General features: G+C 41.7%; 1 protein-coding gene across 1 annotated transcript in view; it reads left to right on the top strand.

The window, feature by feature from the left end:
* Positions 1–26,122, top strand: part of fam49bb (family with sequence similarity 49 member Bb) — a 48,020-nt gene that overhangs the window by 9,191 nt on the left and 12,707 nt on the right. The window contains exons 2-5 of the mRNA XM_034707051.1: positions 7,414–7,505; positions 22,232–22,314; positions 23,428–23,549; positions 24,840–24,945. Of these exons, the coding sequence (XP_034562942.1) occupies positions 22,242–22,314; positions 23,428–23,549; positions 24,840–24,945 (301 nt within the window). The 5' untranslated portion in view covers positions 7,414–7,505; positions 22,232–22,241. The remainder of the gene's footprint in view (positions 1–7,413; positions 7,506–22,231; positions 22,315–23,427; positions 23,550–24,839; positions 24,946–26,122) is intronic.

Here is a 26,122-nt window from a genome sequence, read left to right as displayed (position 1 = left end):
GGGGGCTAAGAGGAAATCTGGTTGGGAGGGATAGTGTTGACATTCAAAGTCCCTCTCTCTGAACAGATGTTTACTCTGTGACTACCAACAGCAGCTTTAATTAACATACAGATTTCTACAAAATGTCATTCCCTGGATGAGTCACTGAAACCTTAGAAAGCATGTTGATCAGTATCATTATCAAGTCTCAGCTGTTTCCTGGTTTGTGACTAATTATTAACATTACTATCAACTTAACTGTGTTTTTATTAAAACTAATGATTAGACATTAGCATTAGGGATGCTCCAAAGCAACTAAATTCCCAGTCCTTTGAATAGAAATGTTATTTCCTGACTAACCAGCTTGTCTAAATCTATAACACTTGGGAGACAATCAAAATTGAGCAGAGTTTATTTCACAAGGCTAAACATGGAACCACAGTGACAAATTCTTGACAGGGGCAAGTTATCAGTGCTAACACCACCTAACCTTGGTCCCCATTACATTCAACTTCATCTCCATCTTCTAGATCAAAATACTGCTAAGCCACATTATAAGATGCCATCTATCATCTGAGCTTGTTTACATCTGGGTAGTATGTAGCATCCTAGCAGCATGATAGTAGCCATGAACTGGAGCTACAGCCCCAGCCAGTGGGGGGTGGTTGCGCTACAGCTTAGACACCACATATGACTGCCATTTCAGGCCTACTAGAATATAATTATTTTATATTTAACCAGCTTCTAGTTCTCTGGAGCTAACTAGCAAGGCTGACAGTGTTTAATCGTTAACAGCTACCACTAACATAAAGCTCTGACAGGATGTTAAAGACAGTAGTAATAATAAAGACTAAACTTGATCATGATCACTTGTCTGCTGTCCAACCTTTTTGAATCCAGCCGAGATGAATGAGTCCTCAACAAGCTCCCTGTTTGACATTTCAGTTCACCCCATGTAAACAATCTGTGAGTTTTTCCTCAATGAAAGATTCTCTACACTGTGCTCCGTGGGATTCAGGATCACAATCAATACCCCTCATCACCAGTCTTCAGCTCAACTAGAGGGGACAGGGGAATACAAGTTGGCATGGCAACTCTGGTGTAAATCGAAGTTTTACTCGATGGTGCTGAAAAACAGCAAGGAGTGATTTGCAGTAAGTGGGTGTTTGTTGCTTGAATTCACTTCTCACCAGCAGGGCTGTAGCTTCAGATTATGAGCTGTCTACATGTTGATCCATCATTGCTTTAAATGAGCACCACTGTTCAGTCACACTGCTGCTGAAATGTCAAGTCTCTAGGTGTCACAAAAAAAGTTATTTGACATGAAACTGAAATATACTTAGTTCAAAATTCTACAGAACATTTTAAGCAGAACATTTTTGTTTTAACGTGATCGATATGAGAAACAGAGACGATTGAACTAATTTGGATACATTAAGCACAATCAATAAATCACCTTGATGATATTATTACAGGATCAGCCCATCACAATTTTGGTATTGGAATACATAGTTTCTGAGATGTGGGGATATGGACTCTTTTGTTTGTTTGTTTTGACAGAATATATGACAGAGACAAAAATGATAAAGACATTATGACCAAACCTAGCAGTATCTCCAGCAAAGCATGCTGGAACACAATAGATTACAATACTCTCTTTTTTTTTATGTTTATTTTTTTCGCTTTTTTGCGAAAAAGCTATTGGTAATATTGGAATAAATTCTGTTCACAAAACATAGCAACTCACTGCTCTCTACAGTAGAAATTATATTTATTTGCCTCTCTAGAATCAGTTTTGTTGTTGCTTTTTAACAGCCATTCACAGTCGATTCAGGCTCCAGATTACAGTATTTTACTTTTGCTTCTTTGGTAATTTAACAGTGCATTTGTTATATTTTTTATCTGTGTTGTACATCCCTGATTGTGTACTCAGTTCCACACTAATTTCCCAGTTATTATTAACCCTAGAACACTATAGCTAAAATTAGTAACATCACAAACGCTGGGTGTTTCTTTACCTGATATAATATACCCAATAAAAAGTACTTGTCATCAAAATATGAAAATACATGACAAATTAGAGTAGTGTTCTTTTATTTTAAACTGTGCCATGTCTAACAAAATGAAATAAATGTATCATGGGGGGACCCTAAAAAAATGGTCCAAAATTACTAAAAATTTGGATTTGGACCGAAAAAATTTGGACTGAAAACTCGGAGATCGGTCCACCCATTCCTGGGACATTTGAGACTTCCCTGGTGAAGGCACAGTCTCCTTGACACACAAACAGCTGCAGGAGAGAGAAACAACAAAGGGTGAAATCCCCCGAACACGTGCCTGTAGGAAAATGTGGGTTTTGGAGTAGGGAAACACCCACGCCTTCAAAGACGTCAAAGACGATGCTGAAGCTACCCAGGGACCCATGACACTTAGACAAACACAACATAATGAAAATCATGTAACTGTGTTTGCTCGGGTGAAAATCACCCTGCGCTCTTGTTCTAGGGTTAAAAACAGCCAGCGAACACTAAAGCAGCCCAACACAACAGTTTGGGAATGACCACCACCTTCATTAAGGTTAAAATGTCCAGTCATCGATCATATAGGCTTTCATTTGAGTGACACATGTACTGTACTCAACTGGAAATGATACATAAATGATGTATGTGCGTGACAAGTGGACATGCTTCCCTTTTAAATCCCATCGATTAGCTCAGTGGCTCGCTCCACTGTCACCCTCAGTGGTATGCTATGCACACACACACAGTTTACATCTGGCCTACACATGTTGACCCACATTAATTGAACTCTTCATGTGGTGGAGTCAATTTAAACAAACATAAAACAAATATGTGCTTCTACAAACTGAGGATGTGAGAACATATGAGTGTGTCCTTGCCTCTGTGAAGTGTTTTCGCTCTGTTAGTTGTAAAATTATTGAAATGTCACAGCCTTGTGTAACACTTAATGCGCGCAAATCTTGTTCTGTTATGCTACTGTTCATTTTTCCTGGAAGTAACAAATCAAAACAAAGGAAATAAGTGTTTGAGACTGCAGGAAGTGACCGAGCAGCGTTTGTTTTATTGCCTCTGTGAATACGTGGGGAGAGAGCAAAATTAGAGCAGTCATGTTGTCAAACACAATCATACAGTTCAGTTTATTCAAGGCATGGTGATTTTCAGACGACTCAAAACTGAACACGCTGCGATTACTCAACCCCTCTCATGATGTGACCCCCTTTTCAAATTACTTCCTTCAAGTTCTGCGAGAATACAGAGCCAATAAAAACACTAAACCCCCACAGTGACACTGGTTAAGTGGGCTGTAGTTTTCCAATTGATTTAATGGTTGCTGGAAGGCAATCCACACAGACACAGAGTGCCTTTCTGAATGATCTCATCATGTGGGTCTTTTCCCACAGTGGCACTGAGGTGAATGACTTTATCCTTTCATCCAGGGTGAGCAACAAACTAGAACAGTAGTGGTGTTGTCATTTGCTGTAGTCTTGTTGATAATTAACACTGTTACATCTGAACTGGAAGCATCCACACTGTTGTATTACACCAACATCATAAAGCCAATGCAGTTTAAATCTGTTAGGTCAGGGTTTCCCAAAGTGTGGGTCGGGACCCCCTGGGGGGTCGCAAGACACATGGGAGGTCGTGAGATGCCTTCCAGAATATTTAAAAAAATAAATAATTAAAAACAGTACATTTTACCCGTTATAGTTAAAAAATACTAGCTATCAAAAGCATCAGTAGCAGTAGGTTCATTTATAACAGCACAGGAAACACAGCCACATGCTCATGTAGGTAGGCTCATTTTTGCAGACCAGCTAAATGAAGCCACATTAAATCCCTTTGAGGGACAGTGGGGGTCGCGAGTCTTTGACACCTATATTTTGGGGGTCAGGGGCTGAAGAGTTTAGGAACCCCTGTGGTAGGTCACAAGTAATGTAGCCTTTTGAGCATTTTGAGCAAGCTAGTAGCAGCAGCTAGACTGAAAAATCTCAACTATTGAATGTATTTGTGTTAAATTTGGTGCACATTCATACTCCCCAGGGTATAAAGTCCCTTATTTTTTCATCTAGCTCTACTAGCAGGCTGATCAGATGTCATAGGACTGTGTGACATAACTGTACTGTAACTGGCTATTGTGGTTTGCAATGTTTTAACTGTAGATCTTGACATTGAAAAGTGTCTCTGCATCTTTATCTTCTTATTTGAATATACATATTCTTATCAGTGAATCATATTTGATAAACAAGGTCAATACAAATAATCTGAGCCCAGTTCAGGGACTGAGAGAAAGATATGTTGAAATCCAGGCACTCGAGGGGAATCACAATAAATCAACCTTTTCAGTGGGATTTGGAATTTGACCGGGCTAGAATCTTAACTTTTAAATGTGTGAGGGCAAAAAGTTAAAAATATTAGATAATCAGTGAGTTTTGTTTCACAATTATTCAAACTTCTGTTTTTTAAGGATGAATCCTGTTGACTTTAGAAGTCCCTTTTTTTTTCTTCTTGCACTAGTAGTAGGCTGACAACGAACGCATAGATTGGCGATACACTTGGTGCAGTAATTCATGGTCTCCAGAGTATGGGTCAACTGATTATCAGCCTTGTCCGATTATCGGGGGCTGATATCGGACGTTTGGCTGATTATCTGTATCAGCCTTTCATTTCACCGATCCCCTGTTACATTAATAAATAAAAAATGATGATACTTTATCTCTGATGCCAGTGTGTCTTTCCCTCTGGGTCTGTTTTCACTCACCACTCTTACTGTCCCGCCCACAGCACTATCTGATCAGACGTCATAGGACTGTTTGACATAACTGTACTGTAACTGGTAAACCGTTAACTCATGTGTACGTTGGTGAAAGTAATGCCTGGCACACAATCTTCACACCTTTAGAGACCACACACTTGATGATAACAAAAGACAGATTGCACAAGATCTCTCTTCTGATCTTATTGTGTGTGGTGTTCACTATGGAGCACACCACACACTAACCGATTCTTCAGCAGAGTATCAGGTTCTTCACTCTCAATATTCCAAATCTCAGGGAGTAAAACGTGACTTCGGTGTAAACAAACATGGTTTACGAACAGGAAGAAGCAATGTCTGTGAAGGTTCTCAGTCATCCAGGTCATGGTAATCCAAAGCTTGATCAGTAAGGCAACTGGTGGAAATTCTTGGGAGAGGTGAAATGTCTTCAAGAATTTCCACCAGTCCAGTTGCTTTTCGGATCAAGCTTTGGAGGAAGAAGCAATGATGATTTTTTCATCATTGTATTCATTACAGCGGTGAGTTTTCGGCAGCACCATGTATTTGTCTTTACTTCCTCTTACGTCAGTCAGCTGAGTCAGCTCGCGTCTTGATTGGCTTTTGCTCCGGTACACGTGACAATACACACTGTGCGTGCTCGGCTCCTCTCTGAGCATCCCACACACTACAAGATTTCTAGTTGCAAATATTAAACATGTTCATTATTTACGATTCTCCTTCTGAGGCCGTCAGAGCGGCTCCAACCGGACAAAATCACTCTTAACACACCCCACACCACAGGAAAATCAGACACGATGGCGTTTGTAAACATCAGACAATCGGTCCTTTGCTGGCTTTGATCATAAGGGGGAGATCGGGACAAAAATCAGCCCGATTATCCTGTAGTGTGTACCCGCCTTAACAATGTTTTATTGGAGTTTGTAATATCCAAAATCCTACATTTTGACAGTAAGTGTTCTTATTTTTACTGTAAATACATATCAGCTCCAACTCTCAGTTATGGGCCTCATGAGTCTCTCAGTATCGGTGTCAGCCCTGGAGAGCCAATATCGGTCGACCCCACCTTCCCCAGAGGATGAACTATAATAACCTTTGTCCAAATTAACTTAATACAGCTTCATCTATACTTTTCTAAGCTTCACTAAAATGGCGAACACATTATACATTAGTCTTGCTGAAATGTGTATGTTGGCAATATCATTGGGACAGTAACATATGGCTGTAGATCTTTCTTCTTGTTTGAATAAGTATTTTTTCATTGTTTTCACTGAGGCAACACTTAATGGGATCTTTTTGTTCCTTTAGTACCTATAAATGAAATTGCTGCTATAATTTTGCAGCTAAATAAAATGAGCAAGAACAAGACATAAATCTTGTCCGCTAAGTACATTAGGGTACATTCATCGAAGCATTCAGGCTCCAGAGTCTCCTTCTTTCTTGACTCGTGTTCTGCTTCACATTCTGTCAGTCTGACTGTGACCCCTTTAACCTCATGTGCTCATTCAGGGGATGATTTGACCGTATGGTACGGCCCCCAGCTGTAGGCATGATGCACAGCTGACTCCCATGATGTGCTGCCACAGATGTCTCCCACAGTGTCCCCTGTGACTTGTCAGCTTGATTGAATTACAAGCAAGCCGTGGTTTCTGTTACAACAAGGGATGAAGAAAGACGTTGTGTTAAGCCTTCTTTTTTTTTCCCTCAGCATCTATTCATTTATATTTTCTAGTTTTCTTTTTTTCCACAGCATCTTATTTCATCTTGTTTGCAACCCGTACTGTCTTTCTCCTTCAGCTCTGACCTGCTTTGTGGGTTTTGAAGTTTCAGGGTTTGAAGTCTGATCACATTCATGCATGACCAACGCAGCCACTATTTCCGTGCATTTGTATGCAGGCTGGCAAAGAGAGGAGTGCCTTGGTCCTAATGGTCTCGCAGTCTACTGAGCTCGTACTTACAGCCAGGGCTTGTGAAACAAACTTGTGGCTTTCAAAAGCCTGAGTCAAATCCTGAAACTTAGCAGCTTATCTTATTCAGACAGAAATGACTGCTGTTTTCCTCAAAATATAGATTTGTTCTTCTCTCTAATCAATAACTTTTGATTGCCTTTTCCCTCAAGATCTGAAGTCTGCACTGAGTAAAGTGTGCTGTGCTGCAGAGCTCTTACGGGAGGAAGCAGGGAGCCTTGTAGAAACCTGAAGTGAATCAGAGGAAGTGTTGCACAATAGGAAGTGGTGTGTGTTTTTTGTGTGCGTCTATTTGTTCCATGTTTTTATAAAAAACTTTGCAATTAGCTCACATTTCACAAGGACTGTTAAACATGGAGGCAACCTTTCTGTTGCATTACCTCAAGCTTTCTGTAACCTCTCTGCTAATGTTCCCTTTTTGTCATTTAAGTCCCTGAGTTTAAAGGAAACCCAAAGTAAGACGGCTTCAGTATTGTTTCATACTGCCTGTTTAAGTGTGCACCATGTGTTTCAGTCATTTGTACCACAACTTGTATTACAACTGTACATGGCTTCATTTTGTGCAATTTCAAACTTTTAATGTTTATAATAAACCCTGAAATCTTTGAAAAAGGCCTTAAGAATATTTTCCATTTATCAAGCCTCACGTGTGATGTTTGTTTCTCCTGTGTTTCAGAGACTGACCTCTACTGGAGGACTGTGACCCGGGGCCACCTGCCAGGCCGGGCCTCCCTGCTCCTGACAGTCACACCAACTCCACTTCTGCTGGTAGGTCCCAGAAGGAGAACTGTTGTTTTTGAAGGATTTGTGTAAGACTGCAGCAGATTCTTATTAACTATTGAGTAATCTTCAAAAGTTTCCTTAGCCAGCGGATTAATTGTTTTGATTGTATTATTTCAGTTACAGTCCAAAACTTCAAAGGTGAAAAAATAGAAACAGTGAGTCCTTACGAGAAGCTAAAACAACACAATGTTTGGCTTGTTTGTTCTATTAAGTTACTTAAAAAAGATCTGCTCACTGGGACTGCTGTTGTAAGAACACTAATCATCTCAACTGACCATTGATTCAAGAGGGTTTTAACCAAGCAGCAACCTCTGGTCTCAAACTATGAAGCCAATGCAGAAGTGTTATAAACTACAATTCATCGAGAATCCGCTTGAGACTGGCTGCAGAAACACCGGAAACCATATAGACAGCAATTCAAAAAGATGATCTTTGCAGCATAAATAAACATGTTTACAGCCTGGTTCAAAATCAGCTTGCCCTACGTAGCTAATCTCTCTATCGGCACACACTGTACGGGGGGTGAATTCTTTTCTAAAGCGACGGTTCAGAAGATATTAAGATTACGAGTTTTTGCCCAAATAAGGACATGACTGACTTGACTCCCGGACGGGAACACGTAGCTGTTGGCTAGGAGGCTCAAACTCCGCCTCTTTACGTCACACTCTGCCTAGTTGAGTCCAACATTTCCAATATGGCTGCCGCCGCTGGCTTCAAAGCAGCGCTCAGGAACAGATGGGTGACGTCATGCATACTACGTCCTTTATTTATACAGTCGATGCCCATAACACACATCTTTATAATTATCCATAGTGTGTCATTGGTCTGTATGACTTTTTCCTCCTCCTGACATTGAAGAGCTCAGCTAAGGCTTATATCAGTTGTGTGATTGAATCTTTTAAAGTGAGACAGTTTCTTAAAAATATTTTATTAAGAGTGAAATGAGGGGATACATTTGATTTTTATCACTTAAAAGATGTTTAAATTACACTTATTATGGCTTATTCAAACTGTTACTCAATCAGTCCATGCATAATATTTATATTTATATTTATATTTTTATATTTATTACTGTTGTCTTCCTTTTTTAATTGTGTGCTGATTGTGGCTTTATACAGGACCAAAGAATCAAAATTTCATTCCATATCATGCGACAGCTTGTGTTGGTATGACAATCAAAAACTTTGAATCCTTGGTTCCTTGAATCTTGAATCGCTTTCAAGTTCAACTTGTTAAGTCTTTAACTTTGGTTAAGACTGTGTGAAACTGGTGCAAATATTCTTCATGGTCCCAGAGGATAAATCCCACTGACTTAATTGATGCATTTACTTTACTTTAGCACCACTAGCAAGCTTTTCCGAGTGAAAAATGGCAACATCTTTTTGATTTGCATTTGGTTCAGAGATTCATGCTCTCCATAGGATGAACTGCAAAAAAAAGTATAATTCCTAAAGCTAAATAAGGTTAGCTCAAACAGCTGGAGCCTCATTTTCGCTTCAGTTATTAACTGGTGAAGTCTTACCTAAGGTTATATTAACAGTAATCAGATCAATGTAAAATTTGATGTAAGCACTCATGCTCCTCGGAGGATGAATCCTACTGTCACTGGTGGGTGATCTGTTAGCTTTTACTTTAACTCCACCAGGCTGATACATGATTCTGAGCAGAACATGTAAACAAGTATTGGATTTGCATGACATTTGGTTCAGAGATTCACGCTCTCCAGAGGATGAACTGCAAAAAACTATAACTCACACTAAATATGGTGAACTCAAAGTGCTGGAGCTTCATTTTACTTTAAGTTACACTTATGAAGTCTTAACTTGTGTTATATTAACAGAAACAGATCAGTGTTCAACTTAATGGAATCATTCATGGTCCTCAGAGGATGAAACCTACTGGTCACCTGTCACTTTTTACTCAGAATTCACCAGGCTGACAGATGAGATTCTGAGTAAAACATGTCAACAAGTATTGGATTTACATGACATTTGGTTCAGAGAGTTGTGCTCTCCAGAGGAGAAACTGTAGAAATTTTAATTTAGTCATTTTTTTTGTCAATACAGATTTGATTCTTTATCTCTTATGTTGGATCCATGTAAATGATGATCTTTTCAATGTGACGGGGAGGGATAACCACATCTAAAAACTCCTTTAATGTCATGTCACTATGAGGACAGTCTTTAAACATGAACCTATCTTATTATTCTCGATTCTGAGTGATCGTCTTGAGAAAATCATCAATGCAAAGATTATCAGTCTGAGCTTTTTCCCCTCTTTCATCCTCCTCTCCAGATAACCATCTGCGTATCTGCTGCTATTTGTTTATACGTCTATTTATATCTGTTCAAGGACTAAACTCATATCTGATCCTCATTTGGAGGGACCGCAGTGCTTGAATCACAGGCTGTTGAGAATAACGAGGCAAAGTACTCTACGTCAAAGCTTGTTTGTGCGCCTGGATTTCTCCCATTGTTTCAAAGCAATTTGGGTCACGCTGCATGCTGAAGGGCTTTGAATGAAAAGAGGCATTCCTCTAAATGGCAGTTGAGTCAGTTACCTTGCTTTCTTTCCACTCTGGGTAATTTCCATGTCAATGTGGGCTCAGAATAGGTAGGAGGAAGCATCATACAGGACTTGACAATATGCTATTTTTACACTTAAAGAGACACATATCATTTGTATTTTCGCTCAGAATGCAGCTCCCTCTATTTCCAGTCTTAAAAAATAGACACGTCACATTTTTCTCAAGAGAAAAATATGTATCTGGGACACTTTTGGCTTAAGTTGAATGTACTTATACGTCGCTCTCTGTGGATGTTTTGCCTCAGCCGGTGCTGAATCAAACTGTGCTAGAACTGTCCCTCCTGTGCCCCTCACACTCTGAATCTAATAACAGAGGTATAATGAAGGGGCACTGGTGCATCCACTGACATAAAAACATAAGCACCAGATTTATTGACACTCTAAACTCTTGCTGCACTATCCAGCTTCTAGATTGATGGATGTAAGAAGATCAAACTCTCTGAAATAAACTTTATTTGCATCCATCAGCTCGGCTTACTTCATCTCGAAATGATCAAAGATCCGGTTTTACAGCGGCACTAGAGAGAGGGTGCACTGATACAGCAGACATGTCATTATGCAAGACCGCCTGCGGTGCACCTTTGGCTATAATAGACTTAACGTGCCGTGCTGTGGGTGTATGTGTAATGCTGGCTAAGGAAATGAAGTGCATTGTGGGCCATAAAAAGCAGTTGAGTAATGCAGGTGCTCCAAGCTTCCTGCCCCCGTCTCGCTTCAAGGCTGGAGTGTTTATGTAACCGCAGGGTGCAGGGTCAACCCGGCGTCTGCTGCTCACATGACCAACTGGCAACTTTGACATGAGTCTCATCACTTCTTCATCAAGCTTTTGTTTTGTTGGTTACTCAAACGCATCGTTTGTGGTTCTGCTAAATTTCAAGAGCAGTGTATTTTAGCAAAGTGTGCTTTCAGTGCAGGTTCTTACTCACTTCCTGCTTCCTTCACTGCAACAAGGAACTATTTTTTTCTCTCCCAGGTTGCCTTTCTTCGCCTCTCCCTACTACTACACCTCCCATCATTTCCCCTCCACTTGCACGTCTGCCCATCCCTGTTGTATTTTCCTCCATGTCTCCTTGGAGATTGTTACCATGACACACAGCCATCATCCGATTGGCTGAGCACTGGCGCTGGAATGCTGCGCCGTTTTGACAGCTAAGCCTCAGGTGGTTCAGATATAGGATCACTAAGTCAGTGTATCCCTGCGAGAGACCTGCAGTTCGTGTGTGTGTGTGTGTGTGTGTGTGTGTGTAGGCGTGTGTGTGTGTGTGTGTGTAGGCTAATGTCAAGCTGCTGTGATTGCCCTAGTAAGACACAAATCCATTCACTGAAATAGCCCTGACTGAATGGCATGATATTTCAGCTAGCATGCAGTACACAAGCCTGTGGCGGTGCAGGGAGGAGCGGTAGACGTGTTGCATTATAAATGTATAAAGACGAGGAGTTGATGCAGCGGGCAGAGTTTTGTGTGAATATATTCAGGATGGATTAGCCTCGCTGAGCCACGGGGGAGGTGTGCTACAGTAGCCTGAGGTGAAGCTTTTCTTGGCTCCTCTGTTGCCATGAGCATGTTTGGACCAACACTGCCCTCAGCTGGTGAAACCAGGAAGTGCTTGCTTGTTGAGATGATGCACAGAAAATAGATCTAAGGATTTAGAGCTGCAGAATTTTGAGTTCCCTCTTCATGTTTCTGATGTTTTTGGTTGGGAAAAAGTGTTCAGCTATGACATTCTCAAAAAGTATTCCTCGGTTCATCACTTTACTTTAAAGAAAGCATTTAAAAAAACTCACAAGTGTTTAATGTACTCTTGAGTGTCAGTTGCTCCGTTCTTGACTCAGCAGATGGAAGACGCTCCGACCCCACCCACGGAGCAGGTCATCAGAGATGATACGTCTGAGTGGGTGTAATATGTAGAGTGGCTTGTTATGTCAGCTAAAAGCTCCCAGCTTCTCCTCCTTCATCTATTATTGATGCTGCTGGAGGGGCTGACACTGTGTTACTTCCTGCCCAGGTTCCCTCGGGGAGGCGCCGTCCGGCTGCTGTCATTCCTCTGCAGACGTTAGAGAGCTTCGCTGTCTGACAGATTGGTATGAAAAGTGGCGTTTATGTGAAGTCTGCAGAAATGTCATTGTAATTATGTTTTTGCACAAATGAGCTTGTAGTGTGAAGTGGCTGCTTGTGAACACAGGGTGGCGCTCAAACATCATGCATCAGCTGTGCAGCTCGTCTGAGGAGACCGGAGTTGGAAGTCTCTCGTCTTTTCTGCAATTTATCTGCAAAATTCTTCCCCAAGTGATCATGTGCTTGGAGGATTGTAGGTGTAAAAGCTCTCGTTTGATATTTGCATTTGTAAATGTAAGCAACTCTAAATAGGGAAAGCTTTGGGAGTGGTCTTCCCTCCACTGTTCACTCCTTGTGTGCAAAACATCCTCCAGATGGCACTCCTTTCTCGCTGAATAAAATCCCCAACTGGTGCTCTTCAATCTGATGCTCATCATCCTTCCAAAACCTCCTCTGTGCCCCACCCAAAATCCTGCTAGGGTTATACTGTGCAGGGAAAATGAATAAAAGTGAAGCTTCAGTGTGATTTTGACTGAAATCAAGCTTTTTCTTTGCATCAACACACTCTTTTGTAAGATTTTGTGTTCCTAAATGTTCCAGAGTGCAGACAGAGTGAGATTTGAGGGTGCAGCGAGTGACGCCGGTGAGTCACAGTCAGAAGGTCAGCTGAGGAAGGGATGGTTTGGGGCTGTTTTTCTGGCAGAAGAATGGAAGATCTTTACTTCTCATGGGGTTTAGGAGACAGCTGCCCCCTCAGGAAGGAGCTGCTTGCTTAGACTGATGACAGTGAGTCAATATGCCCCCCTTAATGATTTCCTAACACATCCAAGGAAGAAGTCAGAGGACTCTCAAGGGCAGGGTGGGGTGGGCCTCCTTCATGCTGAGGCAGATGTTCAGCGGGTGGAGCAGAGAATCAAAGAGTTTGTAGAAACACAGTGAACTGTTTTTTTTTACAGCTTTAAGGACTCTTAAGACAAATCTGATAAAAAAATATATATATCTGCAGCTTTTTCTGAATATCTCGCAGCCTCTTTCCTAGAAATGATCTCACAGGCTCCTGTAGACGTCTGCTGATACAGATTGATGTGATGCACCATGATTCCAGGCTGTCAGCATCCCTCTGTGTGTTTTTGATGCTCTAAAGTGTCATACTGGTGTGACTGAAGAGCAGCGCCGAGAGCCTCTTCACACAGTTCCATTTCAACTGAAGCCAGTGTTTTAGCTGACTCTTGTGTACGCGCCTGTTGCCATGGTTTCCAACTTTCATCAGGTGCCGTCCAAAGAGGGGGCTTAGCCGAGGATGAGGCTCTCCCGCTTTCATCCTCCTCTGATCTGCTCCCCCGGACAAACTGCCGGTTTCATGTTCATCTCCATTCATGTCGACTGGGTTCATCGGGTGATTGGATGCAGGAGTTGTTAATAGGGAGGGAATATTTTTATCTGTATGTGAGGTTGCAGGAGTGAGATGTGACAGCTGATGCTGGATGTCACCCTGAGGATCACCCTCAGTTGTAGTAACTCCGTCTTCCTGCAAGGTTTGTTTTGATTTGCTAGAATCTGGGTGAGGGGGGCATTATCTGATGTTTACACGGGCGCAACAATACAGAGGCGTGGCCACGAGGTAATCGAGTTCACCCCCTATAAACAAACAACAGCACCCCCACCCCTCTATTTTTTTTTCTACCTCACCGCCATGTGCCCTGTAAGCCATATTTAGTCAGCTGGGCAGGGTTGGCAGGACGTGTTTCAGGGGTGAGGAGAAGTCCAGTGGGGGGAGGACGGGGTGGAGGAGGAGGGGAGGGGCACATGCCAGCCCCATTTGGGAAGTGCTCCCCCATTTTCTGCCTGTCGAATCGGGCCAGTGTCAGCGAGCTCCGCCGGGTCCAGGTCTGGCCGAGTGGGCTAATGCGATGTGGCGTGTCACCCGGGAAATCTAGGTCAAGTTTAAAGCTGCCGAGCACTGCCCGCCTCTGCTGCAGTGTGACGCTCCACAATCCCTCCCCTTCCACACACGCAATATCAGCAGCACGCATCCTCCTTTACATCACTGTGGTTTTTATTTAAAAATCACAGAATATCAAAAGTAATATGCATTTTTCACTCTCCAGACTCTGCCGTATTCTCAGACATAAACACACACATACACCGCCACCCCTCCCCAACCCCCATCCTCCACACCCCAGGCGAGCTCTCAGCCTCTCCACGGCAGAGCCCACGTGACGTTGCGCCCCCCCATTTACGGGAGGGGAGGAGAAGGGAGGGCGTTGTTTTTCTTCCATAGTAAAGCAGCAGGGGCACGTGGCTCCTCACGCTGCAGCCAGAGTAGTGGAATGTCAGCACTATCCCTCCCGTACATTAGCCAGCCATCAGGGCCCCCGAGCTGTTTTTTGTGGGATGATGCCGCAGTGCTCGGTTTCAGCTGTGCCCTGCTTCTCTGGGCGCTTTTTTTTTATTAAAAGGAGAGGATGAAAGCAGGGAGATGGTAAAAGGCAGTGCCATGGAGAGGTCAGGCTGCTGCATGGGCGTGGCACTGTTTTGGTGTCGTTACCAAAATAAGCTTCAAGCTCTCTGCACCATCTGCAATCTGCAAATAATTTAGATGTTGAATTTAAGTGGTTTAAATCCAGTGTTTTGGCATTTTCTTCATGCATTTCTATTTATAGCAAAGTGACTTAATACATGAGCAAATTCAGCTGTAATTAAAATGCAATGTAAGGTTTATTTCATTAGTATATGAACTATTTAGCCTCCTTTTTTAATGTAAAAAAATGATCATAATAATAATGGGAATTTGCTGATCTACACAAAACTGTAATCACATTAAATCACTAAGTGCTCGGTAGTGGAATTAAATACTTCTCCTCATCTACAGTTGACTTCACTCCTCGGCTAATCCGCTGTTTTTGGCGCATTACCTCATCTGTATTAATATATTCATGTGCTTTCAAGTCCTACTACTACTGTACTCGCTCCTCACATTGAGCTCGCCTCCGATTGGCTGCTGCAATGTTTTCAATGGCACCAAATTTTTTTTGCCTCCATGGATACAGGGAGCTGTTGGGTAGATCGGCTCAGCCAATGGGAGAGCTGCGCGGGCTCCTGCTTGTCAGATTCTGCCCCTGGCCTTAGAAGCAGCCCTCCCTCCCTGGCTGCGAGCACGCGATGGCTCAGTGGGGGGGTTCAAAACAACAACAAGGCTGTCGTCGGGCTCTCTGTGCTGCTTGGGACATGCCAGAACCACTGGGTGCTGCTACAGCCACTGAGGGAGGGGGGCGTTCAGCTCCTCAATCTCTGTCTGATACAGTATCTGTGTGCTCTCAGCCAGCGCTGCATCCTCTCACTCTGACTCTGCTATCATGAAGCAGCCAGTTACTCTCAGTTACACACATTGTTTCATCTTTAAAGGAAGCTTTAAGTACACAGAAGCTGCAAAGTTAAAGCTGATTTATTAATTGATTTTTATGTAATCTAAGAGTGATTCTTTGGATTAAATTGATTTTAGGAGCTGTAAATTATACAACTTTAATCAGCTCTTTTCTGGAACACTTGAAGATGCTCAGCTGGACTTTGAAATGCAGCCACACAAATCCCCGTCCTTAAAATGACCTCATTTCAAGCAGCCCAAGGGGAGTGGCAGTGGGGCCTACGAGGCTGCCAGCGCCCGCGTTTTGCAGCGCCCCGCGTGCCCCTGCAGCTCTGCCAGCCGCTCTCAGTCTGTGAGCGGCTGAGAGGTGGCAGCAGAGGACCGGAGGAGGCCAGCCGGTGACGGGCAGTGCCTGCATCATCCAGCAGGGTGAGGGCGGTGACAGCTCCCATCCCTTCTGAGGCTGGATCAGGTGGTGCTTTCTGACAGCCAGCGAGGTGCCGGCACTGGCACAGTCAGACATTCAGGTCACATTAGAGGAGGGGAGGGAGACGAGGCCGGACAGGGCAGGTGGGTCTTTGCAGGTGGTCACTGGATCCAGTGAAGGACAGCCTGTAAAGGGGTTTCACCAATCATCAAGTAAATATATATTGAGTCTTACATGGGTTAGGGTTAAGGTTGGGGTTAGGGTTAGGGTTTGTTGTCATTTTAAAACAACAAATATATGGTCCAACTAAACTAATGCACCTTCTCTGACAAAAATACACGTGAAAACAAACTACTTCTCAGACACAAAGCCTTATTTTGTACAGATTAAAATCCAAAAAGCAGGAAAAATAAAGAGCGGTTCATTGTCTCTTCAAAGTTGAGCTCATACTCTAAGTGTTACAAATTTTCCATTGCAGTTTATCATTCCTCCTCTCCATCATCTGATATATCAAAACATTTCACAAAGGCAGTAACAGTCCACTGATGTTTTCAAGGAACATACCTTTTCGTTTTTTTCTTACACGTCACTTTCTCTGATGGAGAAGTTATTTTTCTAACTTCATGGTCACTCAGTCTTTTTAGAATATGTTGCAGTTGATTTTTTTGGTGTGCAGGAGACACAAACTATCATTATCTGCTCAGTTTTAGCACACTTATTATTATTATTATTTTGTAAATTATTATATTTATTTCTGTCTGGTTGCAAACTGGTGATGGATAAATAGGAGTAAGTTGCATGAAGCTTAATTTATGCCTAATGTCTGATTTGCATGCAGAGAAAGCCTGCCGCTGGTACCTTCTTTTCTTCTTTATTTCAGCACGTTGATCCTTATCTGTAAGCGTCCAGACAAACACTGCAGTACCATCTGTAACCATGGGGGCAGTATTGAGCAGCGAAGCCAAAAGTTCAAGCCAGACTAGCAAAACACAACAAAGAAGAACACTTTGCCTGTCATCAGTTTTTCTCTATCCCTCTCTATCTGCCACATATTGTGATTTATTGAGACCATGGCCGTCCATAGTGCTGCCTCTCATTCCTTTCATTCTCTGGTGTAACTTGTGATTGTATGTTGTCCTCTGTAGAGGACACTTTGTTGAACGTGCATTCAAACGTAAAGGACATGTTGGAGTATGAGGGGAGTGACGGTTTTATATGCTAGTAATTGTACGTAACTATTTTCACATGGAAGCATGAAAGTCTAACCAGCCACACCCCTATTTTTTATTACTCTTAGCTTTGGTATTAAAAGCCAGTGAGTTATGGATAATGTTACACCCTGTACAGATTTTGAGGAAAAATAGGTAAGGTATGGACTAGAACCCTTTTTTTTTTACATGGTTGTAAGCATGTTGAATTGAGCTTTAAAATTGTCACTTTAAAATTGGTGTTATTGGGTTTCCTTGGCTTTAGGAGTCTGCCTCAAGTGGACACTTGGGGAACTGCAGTTTATGCCATCCTGCATTGGCTTTACATTTCAACTCTGAAGGTCGTGGCTTGTTTAGAGCAGATATTCATGAATTAAAATGTCAAATGTGAAATCTTTTCATTTTTTGTTTCATCTCAACAATCTCAAACCATAAGTAATCAGTTAACTGTTTTAGAAGTACAGGAGAAGCAGCAGATATTCTTGTTTAAAGAGTTGAAAACAGGGTGTTCCATCTTTATTGTGTAAATGTTTCTTCTGTCAGAGTTTTATTCTTCAGTGCGGTGCGAGGTGAGCAAACCTGAGGAAGCATTAACATGTCAAAGACATTGCCTCTCTAACTCTCAGGTAGTCTATAAATAGTCTGTGTCTGTAGAGTACCTGGTAACAGCCATGTAAAATATGCCTATTCATCACTTCTGCTTTCTCTTTTAAAGTGAGGACATGACCCACTGCTGCACTTTCAAGATGCAAGAATGCATGTCTCTCAGCCTCACCCCGCTGACCGCACCCCACTGTGTTGCATCTCTTGCATTTTAAAACCGCTCCATCCAGCCCTCTGCTGCTGACTGCTGAGTGTGTACTTTGCCTGTTCGCAGCGTCTCCCTGTCTCCCAGTGTTACCTGCACTGCCATGATTTCTCCTGTCACCACTCTGTCACTGTAGCCTTTCATCTGTCACTCATCTCTCATGACATCTGCCTGCCCAAGTGCAACTTTGTCATTGCTCTGCGTCCACCCACAGAACAACCTGTTCTTTTCCCTGTGTCACCAAGGCTTACATTAGTCTCCACACACACCAGAGCCTCTCCCTACAAACTGTCACAGATCTACATCTTGTCATATGTCTGGTGACCTTTGCAGCTGGAAAAAAAAAATCGTCCCCATCTAGGAGTGAGAGGAGCATAGAGCTGTGCAGAGCTGTCGCTGCTCATTGCACAAATCACACCCGAGGTGAACGTTGATGATGGGTGTGGAGTAAATGTGTGTGTGTTGAGGTGACCATATTCGGATGAGAGGGTGGAGCTAAATAGAGGTTAGAAATGCTAACTAACGCTTGCAAAGTCTTGGTTTAAAGGTGCTTTTGCATTTCATTTTTACTTTGATATAAAGGAGTCTCACTCAGTTTAAGAAAGTACTGAATACTACATTATTCAAGTTCCCTAGGTAGCAACATGTCAATCATGAGGGAACCACACCCCATTATCCCCGGCTTTATCATGTCATTTATGAAAAATGGGCCAAAATAAAAAAAAAAAATCGTTGTGCTTGTCGATAAAAGACTACTTGTTTTGTTTACTGAGGTAACAAATCATAAGAAGTCATTTTAGTTAATATTTCCCTGATGTCAAAACTATTTAATATCCTTTTGGAATAAATGCACGCGCCCCCTGCTGGTCGTTAGAAATAATGCGCTTTACAATATTTCTGCACTCCTGGTTATAAGTTATTAAAAAACAGGAGTTATAACCTTTTAATAGGGTTGTCAAATGATTTTTTGAAAATGTTTACTTGTGATTAATCACAGAATTTCAGTTGCTAATGGTTATTTGTCACATTTTTAATCACATGTTTGGAATTACATTATTATTACATGTAAAAACATTTACGGGTCCGTATTAATTAACCAGTGTGTAGTTACTCTAAGAACATCTTGATTACTCACTGACATCCAGTGGTCCCTTGTTAATGCAACAGCATTTGCACTTTTAAGGAGTTCCAGTTTCTGTTGCTTTCTCTTTCATACATGTCCTGTATGCGTGAAAGTATTTCTCTTTATGAGAGTAAAACTAATGACTGGTCACAACTTTGAACTTCTTTGTTTTAGTTTGATCCACAGGTCTGTGTGGATTCCAAATTAGTGCTTTGTTGGCTCGTCTGATGGGGTTGCCCACTAACATCAGTCTGATTCGCTGCATCTGTAAACTTAGCTCGTGATTGGTAGTAGTAACTCAGTGATACTTTAATTCTTTTGGATACAAAGTGCACATTATTTTTGACTTGTCAACCTGAGCTGCCTGGGAGTGTTTTTTAAAGTGAAATATGTCATTCAAAAGTGCAGTGGTGTCGCCTTGTTCCATTACAACCGGAACAGGAAGACGCTGCAGTGGCTTAATTACAATGAGCAAAAAGCATGTTATGAAAAAAAAAGTTAATTTTGATTTAAATCACTATTGATTTATTAAAGCTGACAGCCCTACTTATAACATTTGAAAAATTCCCCTTGGTCTTAAAAATCAGTGATGTTTTCTCTCATTTGTTACTTTTATAATAGCTCTAGAAATGTCTGTTTGTGTTGAATTTGGCGCCCCCTGTGGACATATTGATACTCATTTTCTCTTTACTGTACTTGCCCTGTAAGTTATGTGTTCTGACAAAAAATCATATCCTCCTGGCTTTTAAAAGTCTAACGAACCACTTACCACATTTGCTGTAGAAAATAAATTACACCATGATCCAAATTATTATGCAAGTTGCATTTTTGTGAATATTTTAAAAACTATGTTAACAGTTGTTTTCAAATTTATTAGGAAGTCAGATAGTGAATATATTTCTTCAACTGTGTGGTTAAAATGATGCTTTTCAACTGTATTTTTAAATAAATGCAGGTGAACTGGCCTGCCTGCTTACCCGATCTCAACCCGACTCAGAACTTGTGGTCAATAATAAAGAAGATCATTTACAGTCATGGCAAGAAGTACAGCTCAAAAGAGCATCTTTGGAAAGCCATATAAGGTACAGCACACAGTGTCAGCAGAGAAGTCATCAGAAACATCACTAAATCAGTTTAACAGTGACCTCTGACCCTCACTGAAAGAAAAGGAGGTTATATTGGACATTTGAGAAACACTTAAGATTTGTTTTAAAGACTTTAACAGTTTTATTTGGTGTACAAATCTGAAAAAAAAGTGTTTTTTTTATAATTTGAATACAGTTGTAGTAAATATTATTTTCAATCAATAGAACGTTTAAAATAGTTTTTAATTTTCACAAGTTATATGCTCTTATCACCAACTTGCATAATAATTCGGCACGCTCATTTCTGCAGATTCTGCATTTATTTAAAAATACAGCCAATGTACTTTGAAAAGCATCATTTTGACCACACAGTTGAAGAAATATATTCACCATCTGACCTCTTGACTAATTTGAAAATGACTGTTGACATAGTTTTTTAAATATTCACAAACTTCCATAATAATTTGGAACACGGTGTAAAAGGCAGTGAGTCATCTCGTCTGACACCTTCCCCCTCGAAACAGTCACAGGAACCTAAAATTACTGTGTCAAAATTGCTTTTTGGTAATGATGTTTTCTAATGTCACAAAGAGGCATCAATCTTAATTTCAGTCTCTTTCATAACCAGTTAAAAACTCTTTACAGGAGCTTTAAGTAGATCTATTAATAAAAAAAACAATGTCATTATTAATCAATCATCAAACAATCAATCAACCTTTATTTGTATAGCACAAAATCACAACAAACGTTATCTCAAGACGCTTTTACAAACATAGGAGGTCTAGACCACTCTATGTCAACACCAAGACAGGGTAAGACTCAGTCTGACCCCACCTTAATCCAACATGAGCATTGCACATCGCAGTATTTAGCTAGTTACAGTGGCGAGGGAAAACTTCCTTTTAACAGGCAGAAACCTCAGGCAGAACCAGACTCATGTTAGACAGACATCTGCCTCGACCGAGTTGGGTCTTGAAAGAGGGATAGAGGAGAATAAGAGAGAGAGATGATAGTGATGAGACGATAGTAGAGGCTGTTGCTGCTGGAGTCCAGCACGTCCGTATTAGCTGGAGCTCCCTCTGCTTCACTCCCTCAAGATTTTTATACAAAATGTTACAGAAAGAAAAATTTAAGATCTTAAATATTTCTCTCTTCAGCAGACCATCAGTGTAAGACCTCATGTTTCTGTAACAAGAAAAGCAATACACTCTCATATTTGGGAAACAGAACCCAGAAAGGTTCTGCTTTCTGCTTTTAAATTAAATCATCATTGTAAATCAATAATCAGAAAAACTGCTGAGTAATCATTTCACATTTCAACTTTATGATCAGTGATTTTTTGTTGTTTTATTTTAATTCCCCCAGAGTTAAATATTGTCTGACATGACACACTATGTTCATTATGTTACTAAAAAGAGAATGATACAGTGTTTAGTCTGTACACACTGTGCTGCAGCAGTAGATGTTACATTCTGTTATTGTACTACATGTGCCGGCTGTGCTTAGGGCATGTTAAATATTGATGTTATGTGTCAGCTCCTATAAACAAGACGCTGCATTACACTTTCTGCAGACATGATAAAATGAATTTAAAAGCCTCAAATAGAAGCTGTAATTCCTTGAAACAATCTTTGTAAAAGGTCTATAATTGAAACATCTTCTTTCTTCATGTGTAGACGAGGACATAGATTATATTAGATTCTCTGTGGAGGCTTCTGTTGTAGATAACTTTGCAAACGACTGTCTGTAACCGCTTGTGATTTCTGGGAAGAAACTCAAAAGACAAAAAAAAACACAACTGAATGTTATTTTTGGAGACTTCTTGGTTTGACATCTGGCTGGTTGAGCGCCCGGGTGCAGGAAACACACACACCGAGGTCCAAGGGGAGCGCTGGTGTCTCCGAGCAGTGGGCAACATCTGGGGCAGTGGGGCAGCGAAGCAGAGCAGGGGCAGGGTGTCGATGTCATGGATACAGTAGAGTCTCACCACCTGCTCTTTTTTGCTGCTGTGTTCTCCTCATTTATCGATTTCTTGTTTCCTTTTCTCTCCGCAGGTATCGTAACATGGGGAACCTACTGAAAGTTTTGACTTGCACAGATCTGGAACAGGAGCCCAATTTTTTCCTCGATTTTGAAAGTGAGTTCTTTTTTTACTTTCTTGCTCCCCTCTCCTGATATCGATCACATGAATATCTTACCATAACATTATCAACTCTGGAACTCTTCAGTCTCCTCACCTATCCTACTTATCTCTTACACTACGCTCTTCCCAGCGGCAAAAGAACCAAATCTTACCAAAAAAGAGCTTCTGCTCTCTCCATCAACCTGCCTCATGCACGCTGGAATGTGCGCAGAATATCAATCAGGGCAGAGTTGCAGCAGAGTCCCCCCTCCCCTCCTCTTCAGATATAAAGCACTGAAGTTCAGCTGCTGTGTAGCCTAAGGCCCCTCAACTCAGCTTGATCCTGCACTGTGGTGTTCTCACACTTGGCAAACCCAGAGACTCAGTCATACCTTCAGAGGAAACAAAGCCGCATACAGCACACACTGTTTCTAGGTGATTTTTGTTCTATGAAAAAAAGATCACAATTATATATCCAACAAAAAACCCTTTTATGCAACACAGCTTATTAAGTTCTCTCTAAATACAGCATTGGGAAATGCTGCTTCACCCTGATTACAGACCTCTGGGAGGCTCAAAAATACATGGTTTTTCAAAATTAGAATAATAATCAGCTTGCATCAAATGTAATTAATGAAGCTGACTGTGAGCTGTGCTTTAGATTTTTTTTTAAAGGTGCTTGAGTTTACAGTCATCACACTTGGCAAGGTGTTCTCGCTTCAGGTGTTGGGAAAGGTTCACTGTTGCTTCTCTCAAACCAAAATAATGAAACCCGCTCTAAAACGGAAGCATTTTTAAGCCAAGAGTTGTTACAGATCTGCAAAGGGGGGGCATCACCCGTCTCATTTGTCTCCTCTTATCATGCTCCATTTTCCTCCTCTCAGCCAGGAAAGTGGGTGGTGTCAAATCTAAACTGAAAGGGCCGTAAAGATAAGATTATTTCACTGAATATTTCATTTACATGATTGAAAGTTTCTTACTGAATTTGAGCTCACATGGAAGGGTTTTATTGCATTCCTAGAGTTCTGTCATCGTAGGTTAAGCCGGTTTCCATACGGATTAGATTACCAATCTGATTTGCCGCCCCCCCTTGACCTTGTTGTTTTTGTTGTTGTTGTCCCCCTGCAGATGCCCAGCCCACAGATGCAGAGCGGGAAGTGTGGGAGCAGGTGGACGTGGTGCTGAAGGACGCGAAGGGGATCCTGGACGAGCTGCAGGCGTACAAGGGAGCGGGGCAGGAGATCAGAGAGGTACACCTGATCCAAACACAGAGCAGCAGTAGGACAGGACAGGACAGACTGAGTGTGCAGAAACACCATGAGGGGAAGCTACGTTAGTGCATGAGGCAAATTTAACCCAGGTTATTTAGAGTTTATGACCACATGAGGCGATTAGGAGCAGCATGATCTGATGTTCCTATGATATTTTATATTAATTCATTCTCCTGTTAGTGTTTTTAATCCTCATATAGGAACATCAACTCAGACCCCTGGTTTAAAAAAGGGTCAAAACAAAATGACATGCTGCAATAAATTCTGACATCTCACTTTTTTGTAAGCCCTGGCCTGCAAATGAAGCCTAAAACTAGAGAAACTTACCTTGTGTTAGCGGCCCAATCATGGTTTCACACACACCAAAAGCGAACATCAGCCGTTTAATGAACAACAGGGTGCAGTCGGATGCCTTCTGTAGCCTTAGGAACCAGCAGATTATTAAACTTTTATAGTTCACTCAGGGGCACAGACTGGAAATCTGTTTCCATCCCTTTTATCTAAAAGTCGAGGATGTTCTTCTTGTTAGAGTTCTCCTGCAGCAATGTCTGACTCTTGAAAGAAAGTTTATAAACGATTCGAAAATACAGAAAAACCAATACTGCAGCACCACAGTTATTGTCATTTTTCATCTCTATCAAAAACCTAGGCCTACATTACCCACAATGCAAATTAACTGCAGATAGATGGGGGTGAATTTTGGTAGTACTGTTGCTGAAGTTGCTGAATTTGCTGAATTTGCTTAAGTCGCTTGCCTCAAGAAAAGTTGAAGTCCTATAATTATTTTGGTCTTGAAGCCGCACCCCCAAATTTTGTCATTTTTAAACAGATGCTGACTCTATCAAAAACCTGTGCCTCCATTACCCACAATGCAAATTGACTGCAAACAGATTGGGGTGAATTTTAGTAGTACTGTTGCTGAAGTTGCTTGCCTCAAGAGAAGTTGAAGTCCCATAATACTTTTGGTCTTGAAGCCACACCCCCAAATATTGTCATTTATAAACAGATGCTGACTCAAGTGACATCACTTGAGGCAGTTTTTTCAGATCTAACCGTGTCTTTACGAGCTATGAAAGAGGTGTTTTGCAGCTGTCTTGAAGCAGCACTTCCTTCAGACTCACAGACTTTAATGAGGAAAATCATTGGGGTTGATGTGGGTCACTTCACACAGTTATGGCTGACTTAGTGTTCTCTGTAACTGTGATTAAACCCCCAAACATTCACTTGATCTGCTGTAAAATTTATACTTTTTTATGTTTCCGTTTCCAGGCGATCCAGAACCCAAATGACGAAGCGTTACAGGAGCAGGCGTGGGCGGCTGTGGTCCCCTTGGTGGGGAAGCTGAAGAAGTTTTACCAGTTCTCCCAGAGATTAGGTACGATCAGTCTGCACGAACATTCTAAATGTAGGCCAGAAAAATATCAGGAGCCACTCTCAGACTGAGGTGCTCAGGTATCCTGTGAGATTCTGATCAAGTGCAACCATCGTTATGTGCGACACGAGAGCTGCAAAATCCCAATGTGCAAGAATTTCCGCTGTTCCTTTTTTTTTTTTTAAAGCTCTACTTATCCAAAACCTTAATGGATGAAAGCAGACACCTTTATGTTCTTTAAAGGCAATGCTCCATAGATACAACCTCCATATGTGACCTTAATTATTTGCATGTGCATCTGAGTTATTGACTGCTGAGCTGCAAAAGTCAACAGATATGGGACACACACACACACACACACACACACACACATAGACGTGCACCTCAGACTTAAACCCCCCTCAGTCGTGCATCACTCCACACTCTGCTTGCGTTGCTTATGCTGACCTCTGCTCGGGATGGGGCTATAGGTTGTTTAATTAGCATGAATACAGGGGGGCAGGAGTTGGAGGCTTACTGCACCCTGATCTTCTTATGACCCTCAGGCTGAGGGGGTGGAGCCCACCACGCCTTGATGCCCTCAACCCCGTAATCCCAGCAGCCCAGAGAAGGTAGTAAGTGGGAGCTGTGGGAGGAGGCAGCCCAGCGATGGATGTTATGTAATAAAGTAGGCCACCTCCCATCCTCGGCTGCTGCTCCACTTCTCTGTCTTGACTTTAAGGCTTCAGGGGCCGTGATGGCCTCGCAGGCTGCCGTCCCGCCTGATATGCATGAAGCTGAAAGTCTCTTACTGCACGCTGGTGGAGAGATCTGCAGAGCACGACTACCAAGGATGATATTATGGAGAGAAGATTATGCAACTAGCTTTGCATTTGAATTGAAGGGACAGATTTATTCCGCTCCTACTGCTGATTTGTGCATTGACACCAAAATTTGACTTAGATTTAACACGGCTGACAGAAGAGTACATTTTTTTGAAGCTACAAAACCACGAGAATCCACAGTGATATCTTCATGGTGCTTATTTTGCTGCATCCATCAGACTCGAACCCTAAAGTGATCATTTTACAGAATTATGAAACAGTAAACAAATACTAAAGTGTCACATCTGAAGAGCTGGAACTCATCATTACTTGATTCTTCATGTGGGTGTTTAAATATGATAAACCTGAGAAGCTAG

The sequence above is a fragment of the Notolabrus celidotus genome, chromosome 17, assembly GCF_009762535.1.
Source record: "Notolabrus celidotus isolate fNotCel1 chromosome 17, fNotCel1.pri, whole genome shotgun sequence".
NCBI classification, from domain to species: Eukaryota; Metazoa; Chordata; class Actinopteri; order Labriformes; family Labridae; genus Notolabrus; species Notolabrus celidotus.
The sequence above is the reverse complement of the archived record's forward strand: the minus strand, read 5'-3'. Positions and strand labels throughout refer to the sequence as shown.